Here is a 25,998-nt window from a genome sequence, read left to right on the forward strand (position 1 = left end):
TAAGCCGTTATAGAGTTTGGTTTTATTCTAAGAGCAATGAGAAGCCATTAAACGGGGTTTTATGCAGCGGAGTGACATAATCTGAAGTATGTTTTAAAAGAACAGCTATTATATGGAGGGACTGGGTGTTAGGCAATTATGTTTTAGCCGATGTCTAAGATGGTAGCAGGCAGACGGGAGGAACACCCAAAATGGCTGCAGAGAGTTTCAGGTCCCTAGAACAGCACGTTTTTGAGAATCACAAAAAACCTCTCCCCCTTCTTCCTCAGCACCACATCCCCTTCCCACGCGCGAATTTCTCCACCTATAGAAAAACCCCAACTCAGCTTAAACCCCACTCGCTTCCCTCCCCTTCCTTCTCAGCCAATAGGAACAGTCCAGCTCAGCCTCACTGGGTATAAAAGGCCCAGCCTGACTCTCCCTGCTGCTGCTCCCATTTCCGAGAGGGCAGCCCGCTTGTTCATTTTGCCTGCCTAATCCACTTTGGTTGAGTCCCTGTCTCCTGGTGTGTTTTATTTTCGTGCTCAGGCCGGGGCTTTTCCTTTTACTTGGGAAAAGCAAGAACAAAAGCAGGGCTGGCTTGGAAAAGTGTGGCGCTAGTAACACCAAGGTCAAGGGTTCAGAGCCCTTTATGGAAAACTATTTATGAGATCGTTCTGTGGAAAATGCAATCTAAATGATACAGTAGTTCCCCCATACCTGCAGTTTCACCTTCTGCAGTTTTAGTTACCTGCAGCCAACCATGATCCTAAAATATTAAATAGAAAATTCCAGAAATAAAAAATTTGTACGTTTTAAATTGAGTGCTGTTCTGAGTAGCATGATGAAATCTTGTGCCATCCAGCTTTGTCCTGTCTGGGATGTGACTCCTCCCTTTATTCAGCATATCCATGCTGTCAATGCTACCTGCTCACTCCTCACTTAGTAGCTGTCTCAGTCATCAGATTGACTGTCACGTGTGTTCAAGTAACCCTTATTTTACTTAATAATGGCCCCCGAGTGCAAAAGTAATGATGCTGGCAATTCAGATATGCCAACGAGAAGCTGTAAAGTGGTTCCTTTAAGTGGAGAGTGAAATTTCTAGACTTAATAAGGAAGGAAAAAATCGTATGCAGAGGTTGCTAAGATCTACAGTACAATATTTTGAGAGAGACACCACATTCATATAACTTTTATTACAGTATATTGTTTTAATCGTTCTATTTTATTGTTGTTAATATCTTACAGTGTCTAGTTTATGAGGTAAACTTTACCGTGTTTATGTATGTATAGGAAAAAACAGTATATAATATATATATATATATATATATATATATATATATATATATATATAGGGTTCGGTACTATATGCGGTTTCAGGCATCCACTGGGGGGGGGGCCACTGCACTTAAGATACCAGTACAACACATCTTCCCCTTTCTCAGCAGCCAAGAGAAAACGGGTGCTGGGGGAGGGGAAGGGCTGCAGCGATGGGCAAATAGCAATGGAGATGGGCAGCAGCCGGAGGCAGGTGTGGGCAGGGAGGGGCTCTGGGGACAAGCAAGGCAAGGGTACAGTACAGAGACTGTCTTAAATATACTGGTAATTGGCCTTAATCTCACTCTTCACTTTCCTTGGCTAAAGTTATATCTTTAATTGGGTCCTAAATGTGATACGTGAACATCTAGCTCATTACTCATTTGTAAAATTTGAGTTGGAGTAGTTGCTGGGTATATGTAATAAAGTCCTTCCGGAGCTGAAACATGATTCCAAGAACCATGAACACAATTCTTGCTTTCAGAAGCTTATTTTCAACTGCCTGATAAACATTTCTGAAGGTCCCACAGCCACTTCAAAATCAACACATATCAAACTACTCTCCCAATCTCCTCCACTCACTCAGGTATCCTCCTGTCTCTTATTTCATTTACTGGTAGCGCCATCCACCCTGGCACCCTCCCTAGAACCTTTGAAATCATCTTTGTCTTCCTCTCCATTACCTCTCACATCCAGCATTAACTGTGCCCCCCAAATCTCCCTCAGTTTGGTCCCTTCGCTACCTTATTTCAAGCTTCATCATCTCTCACCTGAATTAATGCAAGAGCAGCCAGACCTATCTTCCAGCTTCAAAATCTCTCCTAGTTCAAATTCATTCCCTATACTGTCAGGGTGATAGTTCCAAAATTATAAGCTCATCTCACCCTGTTTTAAAACTTTCAATAGCTCCCCCATTCACAAAAAGATAAAATCTAAATCTCTCAGAGTAGGTTCAGATCTCAGTTCAAAGTTCAGATCCTCTGAAAAGCCTTGTCCCCTCTGACCACTGTCTAGAGAAGTTGATCTCTGTAATTCTATCACCTGGTGTATTTTATTCATAGTTCTTATCACAATCTGTAACTCCCTTGTCCGTTTGTTTATGGATTTATTATCTGTTCCCTTTCCCCCTTTTGTAAGGTGTATGTGGGTAGGGAATCTTAGCTCAGTTGGTTAGAGTGCAGTGTTGTAACACCATGGTCAAGGGTTTGGATCCCCATATAGGCCAGCTGCCAAAAAAAAAAAAAAAAAGCCTTTCCTCAAATAAATGTTAAATTATTTAAATTTATCTAGTATCTAGATATTTTATTGTTCCTTCTATCTGATATGCCCTTCTCTTCCTCCTGTCCTCTTATCAATCCCTAACCTTTCTATCAGGACATTTTTTCTGGCAGCCAGCTGCCACAGGGATCCAAACCCCTGACCTTGGTGTTATAAGGCTGTCTTTAAGCAACTGAGCTAACTGGCCAGCCCCTATCAGGTCATTTCTTTTTTTTTTAAAGGTAACCGGTAAGGAGATCTTAACCCTTGACTTGGTGTTGTCAGCACCACGCTCTCCCAAGTGAGCTAACCGGCTATCCCTATATGGAATCCGAACCCGTGGCCTTGGTGTTATCAGCACCACACTCTCCCAAGTGAGCCACTGGGCCAGCCCTATCAGGTCATTTCTAAAGTCACCTCTTATGTGAAGTTTACCTTGACTCCATACCCAAGTATAATTCCTTTAAAATATCTTCAGCAAGTAACATGGTATCTAGCACATTCTACATATTTATATATTCATCAGTTGTCCTTCTAACTGTCTCATTCTATGGAAGGCTAAAACAGGAATGGTTTGGAGCAACCATAGACCCAAAGCACAGAGATGCCTGGCAGAGGACAGTATAAACTGAAAAAATTCCCATTCTTTTAATTCATAAAGTACATCATCACTGCATATCTTTATGAGCAACTTTTAAGAACACAGACCTTATACATGACAGATTTCTCTTGTTCTCAGATTTTCAGCCTCTTTATTTTTTTTTGTTGGCGGCTGGCATGTATGGGAATTCATCTTGATGTTATCAACACCATGTTCTACAGATTGAGCTAACCAGCCAGCCCCTGATTTTTCAAACTTTTAAGGACAGGTCTGCTACTGGACCCCCAAACAAAGCCACTTTGATGAAAAGAGGGTAAAGGACTCAGTGGAAGAACTGAGAATCAAATATTATAAGTCTGTCTCCAGATCAAGGCTGTTCAACAGAAATGAGGGCCAAATACACAATCTAAAATTTTCTAGTAACCACCTTCAAAAAAGTAAAAAGAAACAAATGAAATTAATTTTAATATATTTTCTTTAATGCAATATCCAAAAGATTATTTCAACATCTACTCAATATAAAAAAATGATCAGTGAGGTATTTCACAATCTTTTGTTTGTACTAAGATCTCTGAAATCCGTGTGTATTCCGCACTTGCAGCACATCTTAAATGGACTATGCTCACTTCAAGTGCTCAACAGCTACCACGGCAAATGACTACCCATTGGACCGCACAGGTTTAGGTCCTGTGCTTTTCCCATTCTGAACCATCAATCCTAGAAGGATGGTCCTACCAGACATTCTGCGAATAAAGGAAATCCTTAGTCAAATTTCCTGAGGATTTACAAGTGCATATTCATATATTTAAAAAGTTTTTAACTTCGGTTAATGCAGCTTTCCTACATTTGATTCCTCCCTCCCCCTCCGCCCGTCCTGCCCCCTGCCCCGGCCTTCCGTGTGGAACCTTAGAATTTAAGATTAGAATGTTCTTGGGAACGTTCTAATCCCAGGAAGGAAGGAATATCAGCGTGGATGCTCTGCCTTAGGCACTTTCTCAAACTTTTCCCGGGAGGGAGAAGAGAGAGACTTCCAGGACCCACTTCCGAAAGGTCTGGACACACAGCCCTGGGGAAGTTATGGCCCAAACAGCCTTGGCTAAAATCCCAGTGGTTACTGCCAATCACGTTTCTGCTGAAGGACAGCTGTACCAAGAAGTTCCAGTGCACCATTTGTTAAAAGTAAGATGAGCTCGTGTTCCAGAATTCACTGCCATCACAGTCCTATCCTGGAAACGTATTCATTCGTCAAATACTTGTTGAGCGCCTGCGTACAGGCGGAAAGAACACAGTGGACAAAGCCGATGCGCAGCTCCACCTCGGGGACCTCAGAGGGAGTCCCGGGAGCACGTCTGCGGCCTCTGTCCCAGGCTGTGCGCCAAGCACCTCTGAGAGAGGTGACCACCACGACCCTGTGAGGACGGCATCACTGCCACTTCGCAGTGAAGCACGAAGCGGTTAGGACCTTCTCACAACCGCGGCACCGACCCAATGGCTCAGCTCTAAGCCCCGCACTCTGAGGAAGCAGACGGTGAACGCGTGGGTCCCTCTGTCCCCTGGAAGCACCTCCACAGACGATGCCTTTCTGGGAGGACAAGCAACCGCCGCGACCTCAGGTGGCGAGAAAAGCGGGACCTCACAAAGCGCCGGAAGCGACGCCTCGCGGGCATGGGTCCTCTTCGTGCCGTGTCGCCCCGGCGGCCACGAGAGCGTCCCCACCCGCGCGATGACTCGCAGCCGGGAGCCTCCCCGACTGCTCCCACACGTCGCCCTACAGCCACCGCAGAAGCGTGAGAGAATCTGGGTGTAAATTACCCGGCTGCCGGCGGCCTCACGAACTACGCTTCCCGTGACGCTTGGCGGCGCCAGGCGGCTGGTGCGCAGGCGCGCGCACGGCGTGCGTGGCCGCGTCAGCGTTTCTAGAACGTTGCTGTGGTAGCGCTCGGGCGCCATGTTAGGACGAAGGGGAAGGAGGAGAAGCGCTTAAAGCGGCGGGAGCCGGTGCGGGAGTGGGGTTGGACCCAGGGCTGAGGCAGGCCCCCCCTCCCTCCCGCCTCAGTGGATCATGCCCAGGGCGGCAGCGGCGGCGGTTGCGGGGGGGAAGTGACTGGGCGGTGCCGGCGCAGGAGACGATGCCGTTGTAAGTGATTGGTATTCTGACTGGGCCTTGGGGGCGTCAGGGGACGGGGCAGGGGTGGCGCGCGCGCCGGGCCCTCGCCTCGTGGGGGACGCGGGCGGCGCTGGGGTCCTTCCTGCCGCCACGCTCCCCCCTCGTGCCTGTTTCCTGCGTCCCCCCACCCCTTCCTGGCCGGGTCAGCCGCCGTCGGGCCGGGGGCCTTTCCTTTCCGGGAGAGCCTGAGGAACCTTTAGCCCCACTACTCGGGGTCGTCCGCCCCGTCCGAAAAAAAACGAAAACAACGCCCGGCGGCGGGGAAGGCAGGCCCAGCTCCTCGCGGGATGTGCACTCCGGGCGCGGGCTAAGCCCTCGGCGTCTGCCGGCCCCATTTCGGTGCTTCTGTTCCCGTCGTACTTCCGCTTGGTTCCTCTGTCCCTTCGGTGTCCACGATGCCTGTGTCGTGCCCGAGTGAGTCTGCTCCCACCTCCCACGTCCACACGTGCAGGAGCGACCGTGAGTTCAAAGCCCGGTCCTGAGAGTCGAGCCCCGCTATTCGAAGGGACACTTCCTACGGTACCTTCCTCCGAAACTGTTATGCGTTGCTGTCCCTGTTTGTTCTGATGGGGTGACCGGATTTTATTCTGCCCTCTTCGCTTTTCATCTCTAGTGATGTTTTTGTTTTTCTGATCGTAGGCTTGAAGCTAGTCCATTGATACCTTCTAACCCCACTGGGCCTATATTGTATACTTTTTCCCCCCTAGAGGGGTTTTTTAAAAAGTTTCGTTTCTCTTTCTTTTCTTTCTAAGAATGAGATGTACTTTGAGAGCTCATTTTTGAGATCAAAAAGTAGATGACAGCTTTTTCCTGCGTATACCTAGCAGTGTAGAGGCCTAAATAGTGAGACTGCAGTTCTTCCATTTTTGAAGGTTGAAGTGTTAAGAGTGTCCCTCTGAGATGAGGGACCACGTTTCCTTCATCTTTGTAGCTGCAAAACGAAGCACGTAATTGACACACACGGTTTTACTTAAATCCAAGGTAAAGGTTTTATGGTTTCTGGACATCTGATGTATTCCCAGGTTAATTTTTTTGTGTTTTTTAGTAAAGACAATTTCTTTTTTGCAAATATCACTGATTATAGTTTATATATATGTGTATATATATACACACGCACATATAATTACATATGTGTGTGTGTCTTTCTTTACAGATGAAACTCTGATTTTGACACAAGCCTTGACGACATGTATCACATTTTACATAATATTTTAAAAAAGAATTTCATTGCTCCTTCCTTCTCATGCCCAACCCCACTCACCCACCCTGCCATTTTGTTAAAAGGTCTGCCAGATTATTTCTGTAATGAGAACACTTGTTAGGCTTAATTAAATATACAGATCTGAAATCTTAGAATCTACAAGTTCCCTGTTAATTGATTAATTCTTTCATGGAATGGTAAAAAGAGGCACTAAGAACCGAGTTTAAACAAGATTTTTGTGGAGTTTTTCAGTTCAGTAAGAATTAAAAATAAATGCAGTATACCATGTGATGATTTTGTGATAGTTCATGTTTTGTTGCTGTTTTTGAAAAGGGACTTCTCTTTCTGATAATCATGTCAGTATTTAAAATGATAGGAAATGTATGCCATAAGGAAAAGGCTTCAATGAAGAAATAACGTAAGTAATTTGTGTCTTTTTTCTAGGAATTAAAAGTACTTTTATACACCTACTTTTATCCAGCATTCTTTGAGGAAGGAAAGTATAAGTTTCTTTTATAGATCTTAAGTGCTGCAAATTTTTTTATTTTTAGTTCAGATGTATAAAATGGAAGACAGTGTCAAGATGGCAGATTAACACATGGATATCTCCTTTCCAGTGTTTCTTGAAATTTGAACTGTATAGCTGGTTTTTCATTAACTATCCCCCGTTTTTAAACAGTAAGCATACTATAATTCTTTAAAAGTAAGCAATAGAAAGACCAAAGCTACCTAATTTAAGAAAATAGGCCTTCTTCCTCATTAATTTTCTGTCATTGTTTTTCATGTTCTGGTGTCACAGTCATTAATTTTGTTTTTTGGATGTGTTGAATTGTGGTTTCCTAGCTATATTTTGTTTGAATTCCACTTTTATTTTTGGTATGCCTGTCCAGCTGTTAAATTTGGATGGGTGAATGGGATTTGAGCATTGACCTGACCATAGGAAAGTTGTTAGAATGGATTAAATAAAAATTGTTAAGGTTCAGGGCATTACAAAACATTGTGATCAAGTGTCCCATATTTTGTCTAAATTTCATATGTAACTACATATATAATTTTGAAAAGTCTGGTAAGATTTGAGAGCCATGGTGTTGAAACTTGTGCAGAGTTTTGATAGTTTTAGGATCCATCAATAGTGTTTTTCATGTTGGTACTATTGATATTTAGGCCAGATAATTCCTTTCACAGGGCTGTCCTGTGAATTGTAGGGTGGGTAACAGCATCTCCTGGCCTTTACTAGATGCCAGGAGGTCCACCGCCTGTCTCCTCAGTAATAACAACCAAAAATGTCTTCAGATATTGCCAGATGTACCCCTGGGGTACAAAAATCTCATGATTGAAAGCCACTGCATTAATACAAAGTATAATGATCTTATGGAAACTATGAGGGTATTTCAAAAAGTTCATGGAAAGATAGAGTTAAAAGATAATATGAATTCGTGAACTTTTTGAAGTACTTTCATGTTTGTATTTCTGCCCTACTTTTTTGCTGGTTATAAATCATTATTTGCACAGCTCACTTCTGGCTGTCACACTTGTAATAAAAAGACATAAAGGAGCATATCCAATAACTGAGCTATCATACATGCCACATTCATGGAATGTTGCTCAAGTTATTGGAAGAGATATTTTGCAAGACTTAGAGGACATAATAGCTTTCGTCCCAAATATTTGTAGGGACTATCACAAGAAAGAGAGAATTGGAGTAGTTTCATGTAGTTGTAACACACAGGTAGAACTGTTTGTGGATAGTAGTCCTGTGTAGCATTGGTTCTCAGAGGGTGGTCTGTGGATGCTTTGTGGGTGGAGGGGGGTGTCTTTTCAGAGGGCACATAAGATCCAAACTATTTTCATAATACTGAGTTATGTTTTTTTTTTTTTACTCTGTTGACATTTACTCTGATGGTACAAAAGCAATGGTGAATAATGTTGCATGTGCCTTAGGAATTATCAAGACAGAGGCCCCATATTACATATAGTCATTTTATTTCTTGACCACTACACACACAGTTAAAAAAAAAAAAAAGCCCTTGGTGAAGCAGTAAAAAATGTTGCTTTTTTTTTTGTTTTTTTTTTTTTTGTCTTTTTCGTGACCAGCACTCAGCCAGTGAGCGCACTGGCCATTCCTATATGGGATCCGAACCCGCGGCGGGAGAGTCGCCGCGCTCCCAGCGCAGCACTCTACCAAGTGCGCCACGGGCTCGGCCCAGTGTTTGTTTTGTTAATATGCTGTGACATATAAAGTACGTATAAAGCTGCATGCTGAAAAGTAAATGGTGGGTTTGAGAAAGAACCCTGTTTGATTTGTGAGCTAAACTAGTTTTTTTTTTTTTAATGGAGCTCCATTTTAATCTGAAAGAACAAGTGATAAACTGTGGATATTCATACTTAAGTATTTAGTATTTAGCAGACATTTCCTTGAGAATGAAGTGAGCCTGTCATTTCAAGGAAAACAGCTGACATTATTTGTGGCCAGTGATAAATTTGAGCTTTCAAGAAAAAATTGGAATTTTGGAAAGCTTGTTTTTGCCATTGTGAGCTTGACAGCTTATCAATACTTAAAGATGTTTCTGATGAGATTGGTGGTGATGTTAACGAATACAGTTTTTTAATATAGTGTCAATATTTGGAAGATATGCATAATTCAGTGAACCCATATTTTCCAAGAGACCAATCATGATGTAATAAAGTCATACATGGGTGAAAGGTACAAAGTGCAAGGCAGATTTTAGTGCAGCAGAGTACAAAGATTTATGGATGATGATTTCAATTTTTGTATTACAACTAATATTTAAGAAACTACCATTTGTGGAATTTTGGTGTAGTATCAGAGAAGACTATCCACAATTATTTGAAAAGGCTATTAAAATATTCTTTTCCAATTGTAATGTTGGCATGATGCCAGCTTTCCTTCCTATGTTTCAACCAAACCAATTTATCGTAACAAATTGAATGCAGAAACAGATATGAGAATCCAGCCATCTTTGGTTTAGCTAGAATTAAATAGATTTGCAAAAGTGTAAGGTTGCCATTTTTACTAAATTTTTGTTTTGGAAAACATTTTTAAAAATTTTAAGTTATTGTGTTATTTAATGGGTTTCTTGTTATGAGTAAATACTTTAAAAGATCTCAGTTTTAATGTCCAGTGCAATAAATATTGGTAGGCATAATCCATATTTAAAGCAACTCTTTCGGGGTGCTCAATAAAATTTAAGAGTTGGAAAGGGGTCTGAGAACAAAAAGTTTGCGAGCTTGATAACTGCTGCTGTACAGTTTCAGCTAACAGCCAGCTGCCCCAAGATATAGAGTAGGCTACTTCCAGTGATGGTCAGTGGACGTGCAAGTTGTCCATGCAACATCTCTGGTGCTTTTTAAACATAGTCAGGAGGGATGGACATTCCTTGTGTTGTATCCCGTTCCCCTGGCTTCATGGCCAACACACACACAGTTTAAAGAATTTTTTTTGTTAATGAAAAACACCGCATTGGATAACCTTTAGGAAAGATAACTTCCAACTTGGTTTAATTTTGATTCTCAGATTTTAAGATTTGCAGATTTTATAGAGAATTGCTTGCTGCTCAGTAAATGTTGCTTATGGATTTGGAATGTGTTTTACCTAAAACATGTTTTCAGTTCATGCTTTTTGATAGAGAAGTTGAGAGGAAAGGTACTGGAGTTGAGTAAATTTATGAGCCTATTCAATTCATATTCTCTGATTTCCACTCCCCTCCCCCAAGGCGAAAGCCTCTGGCCTGATAACTTTGAAAATGTTTTGGTTCATTTCATTCCTTGAAATAGCTTCAAGTTAACATTACAATTAAGTTTCACCTTAGTTGCATCTAGGCAAGTTTATAAAAGTTACTTTCGGGCAAAATGAGACCATTTGGTTTCTTAGGCATTTCTCATTTTTGAGGAGTGTATGTCTCTTATTTTGTATGTGCAGTGTTCTGATTAGTCAGCAGCTTTTAAATAATTGCACAATCTCAATTTATGATTTACAAAGCAGTAACATTGCAGGAGGTATTGGTTCCCCTTAAAGTTGGTTAAATTGAGGCTTAATGTAGTCCCTTGACCAAGGTCTTAAAGGTGCTAACTTGTAGATTGGGATTTGATCTGTAGCTCTGGCTTCTATATTCCATTCTCATTCCAGTATGCTGTACCATCTCCTGCAGACCCTGTTGGGAACCATCTTTGATTAGCTCAGTTGGGATCCGTTTCCATGTTTTATGAAGAATTAATGTTCAAGCTCAAGATTTTTGTGTAGAACATTTAAATCTCAACTTATTTACAAGTATGTAGGATGCACAGAGTACTACTATAGAACCTAAGATCTTAGTAATTATAATTAGTAATTATTTTTAGTGACTTTATTTGTGTGTAGATCCTTATTTAAAGCCATGCATAGATTTGCCACTTACAAACCCCATTTTGTGTCCACTACCTTCTGTGGAAAGTGGTGGGTTTTTTGGGGGTTTTTTTGTTTTGTTTTTGTTTCTTTTTAATATTTGGATTGTATGCATGCAGTATTGCATAGCATTTTTATTTGTGGAAATTTAAGGATTTGGGAAAGAAAAAATACAGGGATTTTGTCATATTTTTTTTTCTTTCTCCTCTGACACAGAATTATCTTTCAAATTTGTATTCTCTCAGTATTTCATCCAGAAACTTGCATTTTATGGTAGTTTTTATAGTTCTTGGGTTAAGAATAGTGTCCCTGTTATTGTGGTTATCAGAAACATTTAAATTGCATTTTCTGGAATTAATGTATATAGTACTATGATTTAAAATGTACGTACTTTTGGGGGGCGGTTGGGAAGTGGCTGACCAATGCGGGGATCTGAATGAACCCTTGACCTTGGTATTATAACACTGCACTGTAACAATCTGAGCTAACTTGCCAGTCCTAATATGTTTTTGACTATTCTTTTATGATACATTTTTCTTATCTTTTTTTCTTTTTCTTTTTGGTGGCTGGCCTGTTCAGGCATCAGCCCTGGACCTTGGTGTTATCAGCACCACGCTCTAACCAACTGATCTAACTGGCCAGCCCTCTGATACATTTTTATACTTTTTCAGGTTCTCTATTTTATTTATATTTCTTTCATTTTCAAGTTGTACTTGGCTAGTTGATGCAGGAATGCTGCAATTTGGCTGGCTTCCCAACCAGGCAAAGAAGGCAAGGGTGCAGTTGGAAGTACCCTTAGAAAGGAGGAAAAATAACCTGGCCCTTGTAGTAATTGAGTAACAAGTACCCTTTCTTTGCATAATCAGCCTGGAATTTCCAAAGTTTGGGCTTGGGCTTCATTGTGCTTTTATCCCCTTTTTGTTGTTTGTTTGTTTGTTTGTTTGTTTGTTTGTTTGTTTGTTTTGGCGGCTGGCTGGTATGGGATCAAACCCTGGACCTTCCAGGCTCTAATCAACTGACCTAAGAGGTCATCCCCTTTATTCTTCTTGAGCATAAACTATTACATTATCTGTGTTGGAACATATGCTGCTGCTTACTAAATATTGGCTGAATGGTCTACCTGGCATACATTTTTAAGAATATAGTTGGGAGGCTGGCCAGTTAACTCAGATGGTTAGATAACACCAGTGGCCAGCGTTTGATTTCTGTGCCAGCCAGCCAAAGGAAACAAACAATGTGTATAGTTGGGTTTTAAATATATTTAGTGCCACTTACACAGAACACATTGTGGTGGGCTGATTAGCCATCCTTAGAATTTCTTAGTGAGCATGGGCTGGCCATTTACGCAGTTGGTTAGAGCGCGGCCTTCTAACACCAGGATCATAAGTTTGGATCTCTGCACTGCCAGCCACCAAAAAAAAAAAAAAAAAAAAAGATTTCTCAGCAAATATATTATCTTCACTCTGCTTACATCCAAGCTACTATTATATGCTAAGCCCCTTGTAAAAGAGGAGATTGTCTTATTTCTGCTAAGAATTAATATTTAATGCACATTGAGATACTTTAGAGATCCCTTATTCCTTTTCTGTCCATGTCCTTTTTCCCTGCTTAACTCAAATGGGCACATTGTGTTTAAGATTTTTTTTTTTTGGCAGCTGGACAATAAGGGGAACCGAATCCTTGACCTTGGTGTTATCATATCAGCACCACTGAGCAAACCAGCTAGCCCAAGGTTAAGGTTTTTTTTTTTTTTTTTTGTGGCTGACCAGTACCCTTGACCTTGGTGTATCAACACTGAGATCTAACCAACTGAGCTAACTGGCCAGCCCACCAAGGTTAAGATTTGTAGACAGCAAATTATACTGTGGTGAATGTTATATTAAATAAAAGTTATTGTAGTTTATTTCATTGCTTCCAAAGAAGAATGTCTAGCAAGTTAAGCTTTCAGTTTTAACTTTATCATAGAAATGATAAAGCATTTTCTGTTAGGAAGTAGCTATAAATTTTGAGGCAATTGACTCTGTTAATAATAGCATGGGCCACATGTTCCAAATGCCCAATATCAGGAGGCAGGAATTCATCAGTCTGAGCTTTGTATAAATTGGAATGCAGAGTACTTAAACATTGACTATTTGGGAAAACATCATTGGTGATATGATGTTTTCCTTTCCTTTTGTGTTAGGCATCTGCCTAGACTGTACCTATCCCCGCTCCCTTCCAGTTATTTAGTGTGCATACCTCCTTAACATTCTGTTCCTGGCATAGCCATGATTCTGTCTTTGTTTCTTTAGTGTTCTCTTTCAAGCTTTTACTTCGCACTTATTTATTAAGGATCTGAATCCCAGACTAAATTTGAGATTGTCATTGAGAACAGAGACTATTTTAAGCATCTTTGTATTCCTGACTTTAGTGTTGTCTTTCATACATATTTAGGAATTTGGTAAATTTCAGCTTACTAAATACTATGATTTCTGACAAAAGTAAGTCAGATGAGAAAAAGATGCTTTTAGGAAAATTAGGCTAATTTGATAACCTTGGAGGCTATAGCAGATTTCTGGAGCAATAAATCATGACTTATTTTGGATTTACTATTTCTAGCCACATTTTTAAAAATCTTGGTTTATTTCACTTCTTTAAAATAGTGTTTTGATTAGCATAAACTGAGTTTTTAGCCAGTAATCAAAAGGTAATTATTGTTGTAAATTGAGGATTCGTTTGGTGCCCCTTGCTGTCAGAGAATGATTTTAGGGGGTGATTTTAGTCTCCTTGCTATCATTATCTGAATTTAGCGGTGAATGGTATAATTAGATAATTTTGAACTTTTGCATGATCATTAATGTTTGCTTTTAAAAATAATTTAACAAATTGAAACAAGTTTATAAAATATAAAGTGAAATTATACCATCTTAGTTCTGCTTGGTTGTGTTTCTGTGCATATGTAGACATAAAATGTAAATAGTTAGGCTGGCCAGTTAGCCCAGTTGGTTAGAGTGTGGTGCTGAAACACCAGGGTCAAGGGTTCAGATCCCCATTCAGACCAGCCACCAGTGAGAGGGGGAAAAAAAAAAAAGCAAACAGTTAAAAAAACATATTATGAAAGATGTACACAGACACCTCAGCATAGTATTTACATTTACAGTCTATAGAGTCATATCTTGACCTAGTGAATTTAGGCAAGTTTTTAATTTTTTTTTTCCCCCTCAGTTTCTTCACCTGTAAAATGGGGACAGTTTTTTTTTGGGGGGGGGCAGCTGGCCATTATGGGGACCCGAACCCGTGACCTTAGTGTTATAAGGCTGCACTCTAGCCAACTGAACTAACTGGCTAGCCTCGACAATTAATAGTAGAGTTGTTAGGAACGATTAGAAATAACATAAAATGCTTGACATACTACCTGGAATATGTTGAGATTTCGCTAAATGCTATTCTACAAATTTTTTTCACCAGTGGGCATCTTTCCGTGTTACTCCATGTACTTACTAACTCATTAATATGGCATAGTATTATGTTCAAAGCATGTACTATAATTAACCAATCCTGTATTGATGTATATTTAGGTGGTTTCTAGTTTGTTTCACTGCATCATATACAGTGCACCAATGAACAACCTTGAATATCTTTTTGTGTTATTCCTGTAAGAAAGGTCAAATTCTAGAACCTGTGGGGTTTAAGGGAGGTAATTTAGAAATGAGTGGAGTGCCAAGCATGGCCCTCCTTTGGGGGCTAGCTCTGGGATAGACACTGCTCATTTCAAGCTTGTTGTACAGGGCCCATATTTTGGCCTGTCTTCTAATCCTTTGCACCCCTACCACAGGAATGGCTGGAAATTTGGATTTTTATGTAATAGATTATTTTAAAAATGTTTTGTGAGTTAAAGAGAATAGGTCTTCCAACTTCAGGGCTTTCACATTGTATCTTCTGTCCTAGTATTTCTGTAAGAGACTTCTAAAGGTGAAGTTGTTAGATATAAACTTTTAAAATTGGTATATGCATTTTTAATGTTGATGAATATTGCTTGGTTGCTTTTTAAAATAATGTACCAAATTTACTTCCATTGTGATAGGTAAGAGTGCTCATTTTTTTTTACACCATGGCCAACACTGGAGATTTATTTTGTCTTTCATTTTTAACAGATGTGTATGTCAATTTTTTCTCCAGTCTGGTTGTCTTAATTTGCTTCCCTGATTTGCAGTGAAAGTTTTTTTAAAAAAATTAATTTAAGAATTCTTTCTGTATTAGGAATATTGCTGTTTTGGTATAAGTTGTATATATTTCCCCTTTTATCATTTGCTTTAACTTTCCTTATATATATTTTTGCTGTATATAAAACAATATTTTTATGTAAGCAAATCTGTTTTTGTTTATGGCTTTTGTGTTTTGTGTCTTGCTTAAATATGGCTCTGAAAATAGTGTTCTTCATATTCTTTTAGTACCTCTATAATTCCTAAATGTTTTGAAGTCTGATATCTGAAATTTAGATTTTACTATGAATAGCTAAAGCCATTTGAATATTCCATACTTTCCACCCTAACTTAAAATAGTTATCAGTATATGTCCAAAGATGCTGATAAACATGTTCTGAAACTTACAAGATATTTGTGCCTCCAATAAAAATGGCTTACTGTTAGCTTAAAGGTAGATGAGGAATTCCAGGCTACCAAAGGTTGATCATACTTTGACTGTTTGTGTGTTTGGCTTCTAAACTGCAGTTATGGCCAGCCCCATGGCTCACTTGGGAGAGTGTGGTGCTAACACCAAGGCCACGGGTTCGGATCCCTATATAGGGATGGGCAGTTAGCTCACTTGGGAGAGCGTGGTGCTGACAACATGAAGTCAAGGGTTAAGATCCCCTTATCAGTCATCTTTTTAAAAAATAAAAAATAAATAAACTGCAGTTAACAAGTCATAGGAACTTGCACTGAGTAAACTTTAATCATTACTATACCAAGGTGGTTCTTAATATTTCAGAGTGTACATATTGGTTAAGTCGGATGCCTGAACTTTTGAAACAATATAAGTAGCCAACAGTCATAATTTAATTTCACAAAAAATCTCATTATTCTTTCTAAGTGCCTAAATATTTATCCTAATTAGAGCCAGATCTTGGACAGCCTGATATGGAGAAAGGAAAGGCCTATTTTTTAGCATTGGTTTAAAAACTTTGCATGTTTGGAAACTGCTCTTTAGTGTTATAAATATTATAATTTTTAAATTCCTAGTTTGTTATTCAAAGTAGAAAAAGATATATGATAAATTCTAAGGTAAATCCATAGAGATACAACTTACCAAGAGTGATATCACTAGTGGCAGAAATGAAACCAGAGTAATATGACTCGTAGAAGTGAAATCAAGCCTGCTTTCTGTCTTTATCAGATTGCTTCTGAGTTGAGGACAGATTTTGTGACAGTCTTGTATGTCACTAAAGTTAGTTTTTAGGAAGCTGTGTTTTAGGAAGATATGCTTGGTAATAGTATGTATGGTAGACCTTCATGGCAAGGGAGTAGAAGGACAAAGTGGGACCAAGATGGTCAGAGTCAGAACTAGAGTAGTTGGAATGGAATTGTTAAGTAGAATGTTGTTAAAATGAAAAAAATTAAAAGGAAAGATGAGTGTGTGTCCTGTGTGAGTTGTACCTTGATGAGAATATTTTAAATATAAAGAAAATACCGCATATTCTAAGGAGAGAAGAGTTCTGGAAATACTGTACACTTTATACCATGTCCTGAACCTGAAAAGAAAAGGTATATGTGTGTGGGAGGAGTGTTTGGCTGTCTTTTGTGGTTTTCAGAGGGGATAGAATTCATATTTGTACTGTATGTGTAGGTATGTATTTATATCTTATTCTGATCCAGAAAGGATTAAGATTTCTAAGAATGCTTTAGTCATATGTTGAAAAACTAGCAAGATGTTTGCATTAGAGGTAGGTAAAAAAGAATAAGAATGAAGAGATACAAAACAGAGCAAGAAATTAGGGCATTAAAAATAGTCCTTATGGAAATACAGTGATTTTTGTATTTTTGTAGAGAACTCGCTGGATGGCCACCAATTCAGGCAGTATCCTAAAGGTAAATACAAATCACATTCATGAAATGAAAATTACCCAGTGGCACAGTTTAGGACATGTACTATTGATACTGATAACCAGAAAGAAATTTTAGTGAATCACAAATACTGTAAGTCTAGTTTGATTTTATACTCACTATTTCACATAAATTATTGGAGTTGTTTTTTTTCAAGTGGAATAAGCCTGAAGAAAATTAAATACTTGTAAAAATGTTTCTAGAAGGACTGGCTGGTAACTCAGTTGGTTAGAGCATGGTGCTGATAACACCAGTGTTCAGGGTTTGATCCTTGTATGGCCAGCTATGCTGCCCCCCCCCAAAAAAAAGTTTCTGAGAAGTGATAGACATGGGCAGATGTTTAATGTGTTCAAGAATGGGAGGAAGAGCTTTGCATTCTTGGGATTGGTAGCTGTCTGGTGTATTGTATGGTTTTAGGACAAAGACAAGTTAGTATGTATGTAAAGCAGAATTCTTATTCTGGGGTTTATGTTCCATATTGACCAATATTGAAGTGTATAATTTTGTTTTGTTAGAAACAATAACAGTAACAAAAAGATCCCTTAAATTGTTTTATCACTTCACTTAATTTCTGATAAAATTAAATGGAAAAACTTTCCTTTAAAGTATAATAATGGTTAATATTTCTACTTGGGGACATTTTGGACATTCAGAGCATCTGGAAGCCTGGAATTCCTAGTCTAGCCACTTAGGCTAACACTAAGCCATTTTTATTGGAGGCACAGTATCTTGTAAGTTTCAGAACATGTACAGATGGTCACCTATTTGTGATGGTTCCACTTCACAATGGAGTGAAAGTGATATGTGTTCAGTAGAAACCGTACTTCGAGTACCCATACAGCCATTCTGTGTTTCACTTTCAGTACTGTTTTCAATAAATTACCTGAGATATTCAACAGTTTATTATAAAGTAGGCTTCGTGTTAGGTGATTATGCCCAACTGTAGACTAATGCAAGTGTTCTGAGTGTGTTTAAGGTTGTCCAGGCTAAGCTATAATGTTTGGTAGCTTAGTTGTATTAAATGCATTTTTGACTTAAGATATTTTCTACTTTGGGTCTTGGTGGTGTATAACCCCATCGTGAGTTGAGGAGCATCTGTATTTGTTTTTATTTGGTTGTGATTTATTTTTATTTATTTTATGCATGGTCTTAATTGAATTAGATATACAGTTGTCCCTCAGTATCTGTGGGGGATTGATTCCAAGACCTCCCATGAATACCAAAATCCGGGTTTGCTCAGGTCCCTGATATAAAATGACATAGTTATGTGCATATAACCTATGCACATCCTCCTGTATACTTGGACTAATAATACCTAATATGATGTAAATGCTATGTAAATACTTGTGTTATACTGTATTGTTTAGAGAATAATGACAAAGAAAAAGTCTGCATATTCAGTACAGACATATTTTCTTTCCAAATATTTTCCACCTGTGGTTTTTTTTTTTGAATCCAGGGATGAGGATCCCATAGATACAGAAGGCCTATGTTCTATATGTATTCGTCAGGTATGAGGATACCTCAAAGAGTTTGTGGAAAAATAGAATTGAAAGATAATACAAGTCTTTCCTTACCTTCACACACATACATATACATCACATATAGTTATGTGATGTATATGTTCTTTCTTGAATTAGATGGAACAAATAAATGTGTTTTTATGTTAACATAGTAGTACTGAAGCTGGCTGATGTGACTGTGTGAAAATAAATAAAAATTTCCAACTTGCATATGATTTATTTTCCATCAGTATGTTAATGTGGAAACTAATGTAGACATCAACTTTTTTTTTTTTTTTTTTTTTAAATTAGGATGAACAATCTTTGTGTGCATTTAGAAATCTGAGCCTGTATCCTAATATTCTGGTGAGATAGTTGAAGTAGATGGAGCCTTCCAAACATTGTTTTTTGTGACAGTGAAAAACCCGAAGATCTTTTTTTTTCTTTTTTGCTGGCCGGTACTGGGATTGAACCCCCGACACTGGTGTTACCAGCACCGCCTCTAACCAATTGAGCTAACCGGCCAGCTTGAAAAGCCTGACGAGTTGAGGAAGAGAAAAAAAGGGAAAAATAAGAGGAATTTTAAAATTCTGGGGTGAGATGAGAATGTTTTCTTTTTGGTTACTTTTTGTTGTAATATAAATAAAATGTCTTCTGAAAAATAAAAAGTTTGGGGGTATGGCAGGTAACTATGCTGAGAAATGCATTTTACTAACTTAGTTTTTCTAGTCATGCTGATTTGTTTCAAGTTGTAGAATTTTTTTGACAGTAATTTTATCCAATTATATTTATAGTCCAGTTACAACGCAGGGATCACAACAAACACAGCCGCCACAGAAGCACTATGGCATTACTTCTCCTATCAGCTTAGCAGCCCCCAAGGAGACTGACTGCATACTTACACAGAAACTAATTGAGACTCTGAAGCCCTTTGGGGTTTTTGAAGAGGAAGAGGAACTGCAGCGCAGGTAAACAGATACATGTGTGTATATATATTTTATATTTTTTTATTAATGTTGAAATTAATTTTGAGGCATCCTCTACATGCTTAGAGTATCAGAGTTATTCTCCCAGATCTATGTGTCTGTTTCAGACAAGAGTGATACTTAGGAGACAAAACTTTAATTTTTTCTTTGTAGAATTCTAGTCTCTTAATTTTGACTTTTTGATGTGTTTGGTTATTATAGTACTAAATTATCAGGAGAAAGGGAATGCCTTACCCAGTGTAGCACAGTGCCTATAAATAGCTAATTACTTTATACTTTCTGATCACTTAAAAACATAACATTTAGAAAGCCATTTATTTAAAATTTTTGTTCATTTAATCAGTATTGACTTGGAATAACTTGATACTTGATTTGATAATTGCTTAATCAACAGGATTTTAATTTTGGGAAAATTAAATAACCTGGTAAAAGAATGGATACGCGAAATCAGTGAAAGCAAGGTAAGATGGCTTTTTTGTATATGAAGTAATTTCAAGGTAAGATGACTTTTTTGTATTTGAAATAATTTGCCATGTATAGCCAACTTAACACAGCAGTTGTCTTACATAACCTGTTCTTACTTGAATGGATTTAGAGTCTTTAACATGGAGTTTATTTTAGACTATTGATAACAGCGTTTATATTTTGTTTCTAAGTTATTTTGAAAGTGAGAAAAACTGACTGAGTTTAGTGATTTTTGTAATAAATGCTCTTTGGTTTTAACATTTCAAAACTGAAACTCAGTAATTGCAAACTACTTATACTCGTCACAGGAATAGATGTTTCCTTGAAAAGATGCTTTAAAAATGTTTGATATATTTGAGAATCTTGTAACCTTTTAAGGAATCATACAGTGAGCTTTTTTAGGTTTTCAGGTATCAGACTTTCAAACTGAATATCTCTGTTTAGTTTTTTATAGTATTATTCTCTTGAGTTCCTAATTTTTTTTTTTTTTTTTTTTTTTGATGAATACATACAACTCATGAATCCATGGGTGGGCTTCTGGTAAAGGAAATGTAATCTTAGAGTTGTCTGTATAATTCTTTTGATTAACACAATTGAAAAATTGATGGGAAGAGAATCAAGAGTAGAAGAAAAGCTCATTGGACAAGGGAGAGAGGATGTCAGTTTAGAAGAAAAATTAAAGTCTTGGTTTTAGTCAAATTTATAATTTTTTAAAAAGCAATATTGTACAATATATTTCAAACATCTGATTAAAACTTTAGCATCTGGAGTATTCTAAATTGTGGGCTTTATGTACTGTATGTTTTTTATTGATAGAATTTCTGATAGAAAATGAGATTTTGGAAAGGATATCTTTTTGAGATGAGCTTAAGATGTCTAAGCTTAAGTATTGTTTAATCATTTACTGGACTTGGTGTTAAACTTGTGTAGGAAAGATAGGTTTGTAGGTGCTCTTTTCTGGATATTTAGTTGAAGTTCAAACCCTAGTCAAATAGATGAGGCCAGAACTTGTATTTCTTTAATGTGAAACCAGAGTACTGTCTCACTGACAGTTTTGTTTCAGGTACTTGAGTGCCTGGTAAGTTTATTGAACCAGTAATTCTTGATACAGTTCTTTCCTGCTGGCTTTCCTGAGGGTAAGAAAAATTGCTGAGATTAATGAAGTCAGGCTCATTTCTAGTCAAATTTTTCTGTGTGTCTTACACAGAGCTGGCTCTGTAGGTAGCAATGGTTAGAAAATGGGGCTAAAGAGGTTAGACTTCACAAATTTTTATCTTTATCTGCCTTTTGTGGAGAGAATTTCTTCCTCAGCTGGTTAGTTTTAAGCTTTAATAGGATTTCTTGATTTGGTACTGTTGATATTTTTGGGCCAGATAATTCTTTTTTGTAGGGGCTGTCCTGTGTAGGATGTTAAATAGCATACCTGGCCTCTGCCTACGTATGTACTGTTCACACCCCTTTCTCCCCTACAGCTGCAACAACCAAAAATGTCTCCAGACATTGCCATATGTTCCCTGGGAGGGCACAGTTATCTCCAATTAAGAACTACTGGTTTAATATATAGTTCGATACTCTTAAGACTTAGAAAACATTTGATTGCAAATTTTTTTTTATGTCTTGAATTTAAGAAATCTTAATTTCTGGGTTGCAGTGATCATGAGTATAAACATACTCTAATGTCTGAGAGTGTGGTAATACAGTAGTCACTAAGCACATATAGCCATTTAAACCAAAATAACTGAAATTCAGCATTCTGATCCTTAACCACAGTAGCTACACTAGCTCGCCAGTGGTAAGTAACTAGAGGCTATTGCAGTGGACAGCGCAGTTTCAGAATGTTAATATCCTTGCAAAAAGTTCTGTTGGAGAGTGCTCCTCCTAAAGATTTGTGTGTCTTGTTAGCGAAGTCTACAGATCTATGTTTTAAAGTAGTTTCTCCTTAACTTCCTTTATAGGCCTAATTCTGCACACATCTTGCTGGCTTATTTTAGATAACCAGACCAGCATTGCAGTTGAGTTTTAAAATATCTAAATATAGGAAGACAACGGCTTTGTTTACTGTTTAATGTATTATTTTTTTGTTTGTTTGATGGCTGCTTGATAAGGGGATCTGAACCCTTGACCTTGGTGTTATAACACCCAACTGAGCTAACTGGCTAACCGTTTACTTTTTAAAAATGTAACATTAAACATATAGCTTGTCTCTTTTCTCTATTGCTGTGGCCAGATGTGCCCTTAAAAAACAAGGGAGTTCCTGAATCTTGAGAACTTGTTTTTAGGGTTTTCAGAGTATGAAATAACAATTTATGTCATTTATGTTTTTTTTGGTGGCAGGTTGGGGGATGGTCTCTTATATGTTCTGGTACTGAATAATAGACACTTGAAGATAAAAGGAAATATTGACCTAACACTCATTAAAATGTTTTTTTGTTTGGACAGACATCATCCTTATGACTAGGGCCATTAAATAACCACCATAGTACTTTATAGTAGTGCCAGGACCAGGAAGATGAATCTTGAATGCTTCCCTTTCTCCTTTTTTTCTGATGGTTAATCTACTCTTTCTGAGTAAGAAACTGTGTCAGTAAGTTTAGTTGTTTGTAAAGTTACCCCACCAAAACCTTTTGGGAATCTAAAAACTAAAATATTATTTAGCAGCATTGACTTTCAGGTCACTTTTTTTTTTTTTTGGCGGCTGGCCGGTCTGGGGATCTAAACCCTTGATCTTGGTGTTATAACCCCTCATTCTAGCCAACCGAGCTAACCAGCCAGGCCTCAAGTCACTTTTGATATGGTGAAATTATATTCTTAATGCACTGTGGGATATTTGGTATAATCACTGAATCTAATCTTTTCCTTTAAGTAGTCAGGATATCTGTTTTTATTATATTCTAACATTTATGATTTATTTTATGTAGCATCTTTGTCATGAATAAAATCTCTGATTCTCACATTGCTCCTGTAGGATCACATGGTCTTCTCTACCACAGTCTTTATAGCAGTTTCTAGAAATGTGACAAAATTCTAAAATAGTAAGGGTCTTTACTGAAGAACATTTTATTAAAAGTTTAAGGGCTGATATTTTTTAGAGGTTATAGAGTTTGAATATCCTCTGTGTAAATTTGCACTGTAATTTTACTTGGGCTTTTGTATTGTCTTTAAAGTACAGTATCATTTGAAATAGTTTCTCTTGGGCTCCACTGGCAAAATAACTCTTTTGTTTGTTACAACAGAATCTTCCACAATCTGTAATTGAAAATGTTGGAGGAAAAATTTTTACATTTGGATCTTACAGATTAGGAGTACATACAAAAGGTAAATATTGTATTCCTTATCTTGATAAGGAATACTTTTTTATTTCTTAAAAATTATAATCACCTATCTCAGTTACTTTTGTATCATACATCTTAGGTTTGCATGGAGGAGAGTCTAAATTTAAATTAGACTTCAAAGAGTCTAAATTTAAGAAGAAAGATATAAAATGATAACTACCTTCTATACCTGCACTGTCCAATGCAGTATTAAAATTAAGTAAAATTAAAAATTCGTTTTTTTAATAGAGGGTAGACACATTTTATATGGTGAATAGCCAGATAGGACTAGTGGCTAGTGCATTGGAAAGTGAAGATATAGAACATTTTTCCCATTGGAGAGTTCTTTTGGACACAGCTGCTCTCTCTATTCATATATCATTTTCTCCCACCTGAAGAATATCACTCGGGAAATCAGAACAAAATGAAGTAAAGCTTTTCAGAAAATCTTGTGTATTTTCTCTTCCCTGTACCTTTACTGTAGACATTGTAACATATAGCTAAGCAAAAACAAACCAAAAAATGTGTATTCACAGCGATTGGTAGTCACTGTGAATTTTTAAATTACATTTGTAGTTACTTTTTCTGTGCAGATAAATATACGCTAAAAGTGTTATCATGGTAAAGAACATTTACTGAGCTCTTTCTTTTTATCGGGCACTAAGTTCTTGCTCTTCATTATCTGAGCTATTCCTCACAGTACTTTTATTCTCACGTAGTAAGTAGGGGTCTGATACTTAAAGAGACAATGAAGCTAGAATAGTTTACCAGCAGAACCAGTAGAACTCAGGCAGTCTGAGGCTGTACTCTAACCATTAACCACTGACCTCTGTGTTTTAAGAGTATTTGTCAGTATAGTGGTCTCTGTGTTCTGCTATCCTTCTCTGTCTCTATCTCCCATTTCTCTGTCTCAGGAATACATTTGCTTCTGATTTGTTCTGTGCACTGTACACCCTTTTCCCCCTACATGGATATTCTAAATAAACATCCTTCAGAGTAGTGCCTAAGCGTCTCATCATATAGGAAAATGAGTACATTGACCTGATTCCACGTTGATCTCTCCCTTTTATGATCTCAATTATTGATTTAAATCCTCCTTTTTGTATTCTTCTTATGTACTTCATTCTAGCCTCCTGTCAAGCACTAAATTAAATCTGCCTCTTTGGATTCTTGTCTTGAAGTTTATTCTGTAGTTCACATTTAGGGATCAGGTAGGAAGCCAGTCACATAGTATGAGAGTATTTCAAAAAGTTCATGAAAAGATTTGTTTTATCTTTTAATTCTGTTTTTCCATGAACTTTTTGAAGTAACCTTGTATGTAGAGGAAAACCATATTTTTTTGTTTAATTAATGAACGTGGCTATGACAAATGACATCAAGATGTTGGATGTGCTTGAAAGATTCCTTCTCTTTACCGTGAAAGTCCTGTCTGAGCCACCTTTCTTTGGACTCTTGGTTTACATGGGCCACTGGAAATAGAGGATGCTGCAGGAAAAAACATACCCTATTAATTAGAACCATATTTTTCCTTTACTGACTAGTAATTTTTATTTCGGAGCATTTTAAGAGGCTTACAAGAATAATGCTAAAAAGATTGTCAACCTCAAATAATGCCATTATAAGATGCAAAATAATTTTCTTGTAATAATAATTAGTGGTTGATGGGTTTAATTTTTTTTAGGTGCCGATATTGATGCCTTGTGTGTTGCACCAAGACATGTTGATCGAAGTGACTTTTTCACCTCATTCTATGATAAGTTGAAATTACAGGAAGAAGTAAAAGATTTAAGAGTGCGTAAATGTTTGGGGTGAAAGGGGTGGGGTTATAAAATTTTATTTAGTCATTTGTATGAATTTTATTGTATAGCCATCATTTATTGAGGTCTTGCAGTTTGCCAGACCCTTCTAAGCACTTAATGTGTGTGTTTGCAGTTTATTCTTTATAATCTAGCCATTATCACACATCTGATAAATAGCAAAATCAAGGATTTGAACCTCGATTTCTGATCTGATTGGTCTGAGTGAAGATCCCAGTGTGGTAAAGCTGGTTGCTGAGAACCTATTTTATGTCAGGCATTATGCTAAGTTATATTAAACAATTTCAAGTATCACATTGATTTGAAAGTACTAAAACTAGTGGAGGCTTAATGTGTAGTTTCAGAGACACTAAACTTGTTTACTTTTTCTTACAGGCTGTTGAAGAGGCATTTGTACCAGTTATCAAACTTTGTTTTGATGGAATAGAGGTAAGGCGTGATTCAAATTGACCATTCTTGCTATGTGGTGTCACTAATTTTGATTGGTATAGGTTAAAATCTTGGTTTATTTTAAAGTTTTAAAATTAGTGACTTGGTTGTGATATTAACAGCAATTCAGGTTTTTTTAATGGAAGGGACTGCCTATTCTTTGTAGAATGTACTGTTGTTAGTTTTTTAAAAGAAATACCAATGAAATTAGGGACTAAAACATAGAAGTAATGAAACCTTAAGACTGTTAATTTTTTTTCTTTTTTTGGTGGCTGGCCTGTTAGGGGATCTGAACCCTTGACTTTGGTGTTATCAACACTGAGCTCTTAACCAACTGAAGAAACCTTGAGACTAAACTGCTATTACAAAACAGTTTCTTTGGTAGTTTTCCATATGCAAATTTAGTGTAGTTTTACTCTCACTCAGGTAATAACAGTGATTTTGCAAATAGCACTTTCCTTTGACTTCACTTAAGTTAAATATT

The 25,998-nt window shown here is 37.7% G+C and overlaps 1 protein-coding gene across 14 annotated transcripts in view; it reads left to right on the plus strand.

The window, feature by feature from the left end:
• Positions 1-5,050: 5,050 nt before the first annotated feature.
• PAPOLA (poly(A) polymerase alpha) overlaps positions 5,051-25,998 on the plus strand; it is an 89,893-nt gene continuing 68,945 nt past the window's right edge. For 9 of the 14 annotated variants that reach the window (XM_063092275.1, XM_063092279.1, XM_063092281.1 and 6 more), the window contains exons 1-6: positions 5,052-5,291; positions 19,301-19,474; positions 19,887-19,953; positions 23,191-23,272; positions 24,950-25,059; positions 25,461-25,514. In XM_063092275.1, the coding sequence (XP_062948345.1) occupies positions 5,284-5,291; positions 19,301-19,474; positions 19,887-19,953; positions 23,191-23,272; positions 24,950-25,059; positions 25,461-25,514 (495 nt within the window). In that variant the 5' untranslated portion in view covers positions 5,052-5,283. Of the gene's footprint in view, positions 5,292-19,300; positions 19,475-19,886; positions 19,954-23,190; positions 23,273-24,949; positions 25,060-25,460; positions 25,515-25,998 lie in introns of all 14 variants that reach the window. The other 5 variants (XM_063092272.1, XM_063092270.1, XM_063092273.1 and 2 more) reach the window with 1 other exon arrangement.

Source organism: Cynocephalus volans, chromosome 3, assembly GCF_027409185.1.
Source record: "Cynocephalus volans isolate mCynVol1 chromosome 3, mCynVol1.pri, whole genome shotgun sequence".
In the NCBI taxonomy this organism is placed as follows: Eukaryota; Metazoa; Chordata; class Mammalia; order Dermoptera; family Cynocephalidae; genus Cynocephalus; species Cynocephalus volans.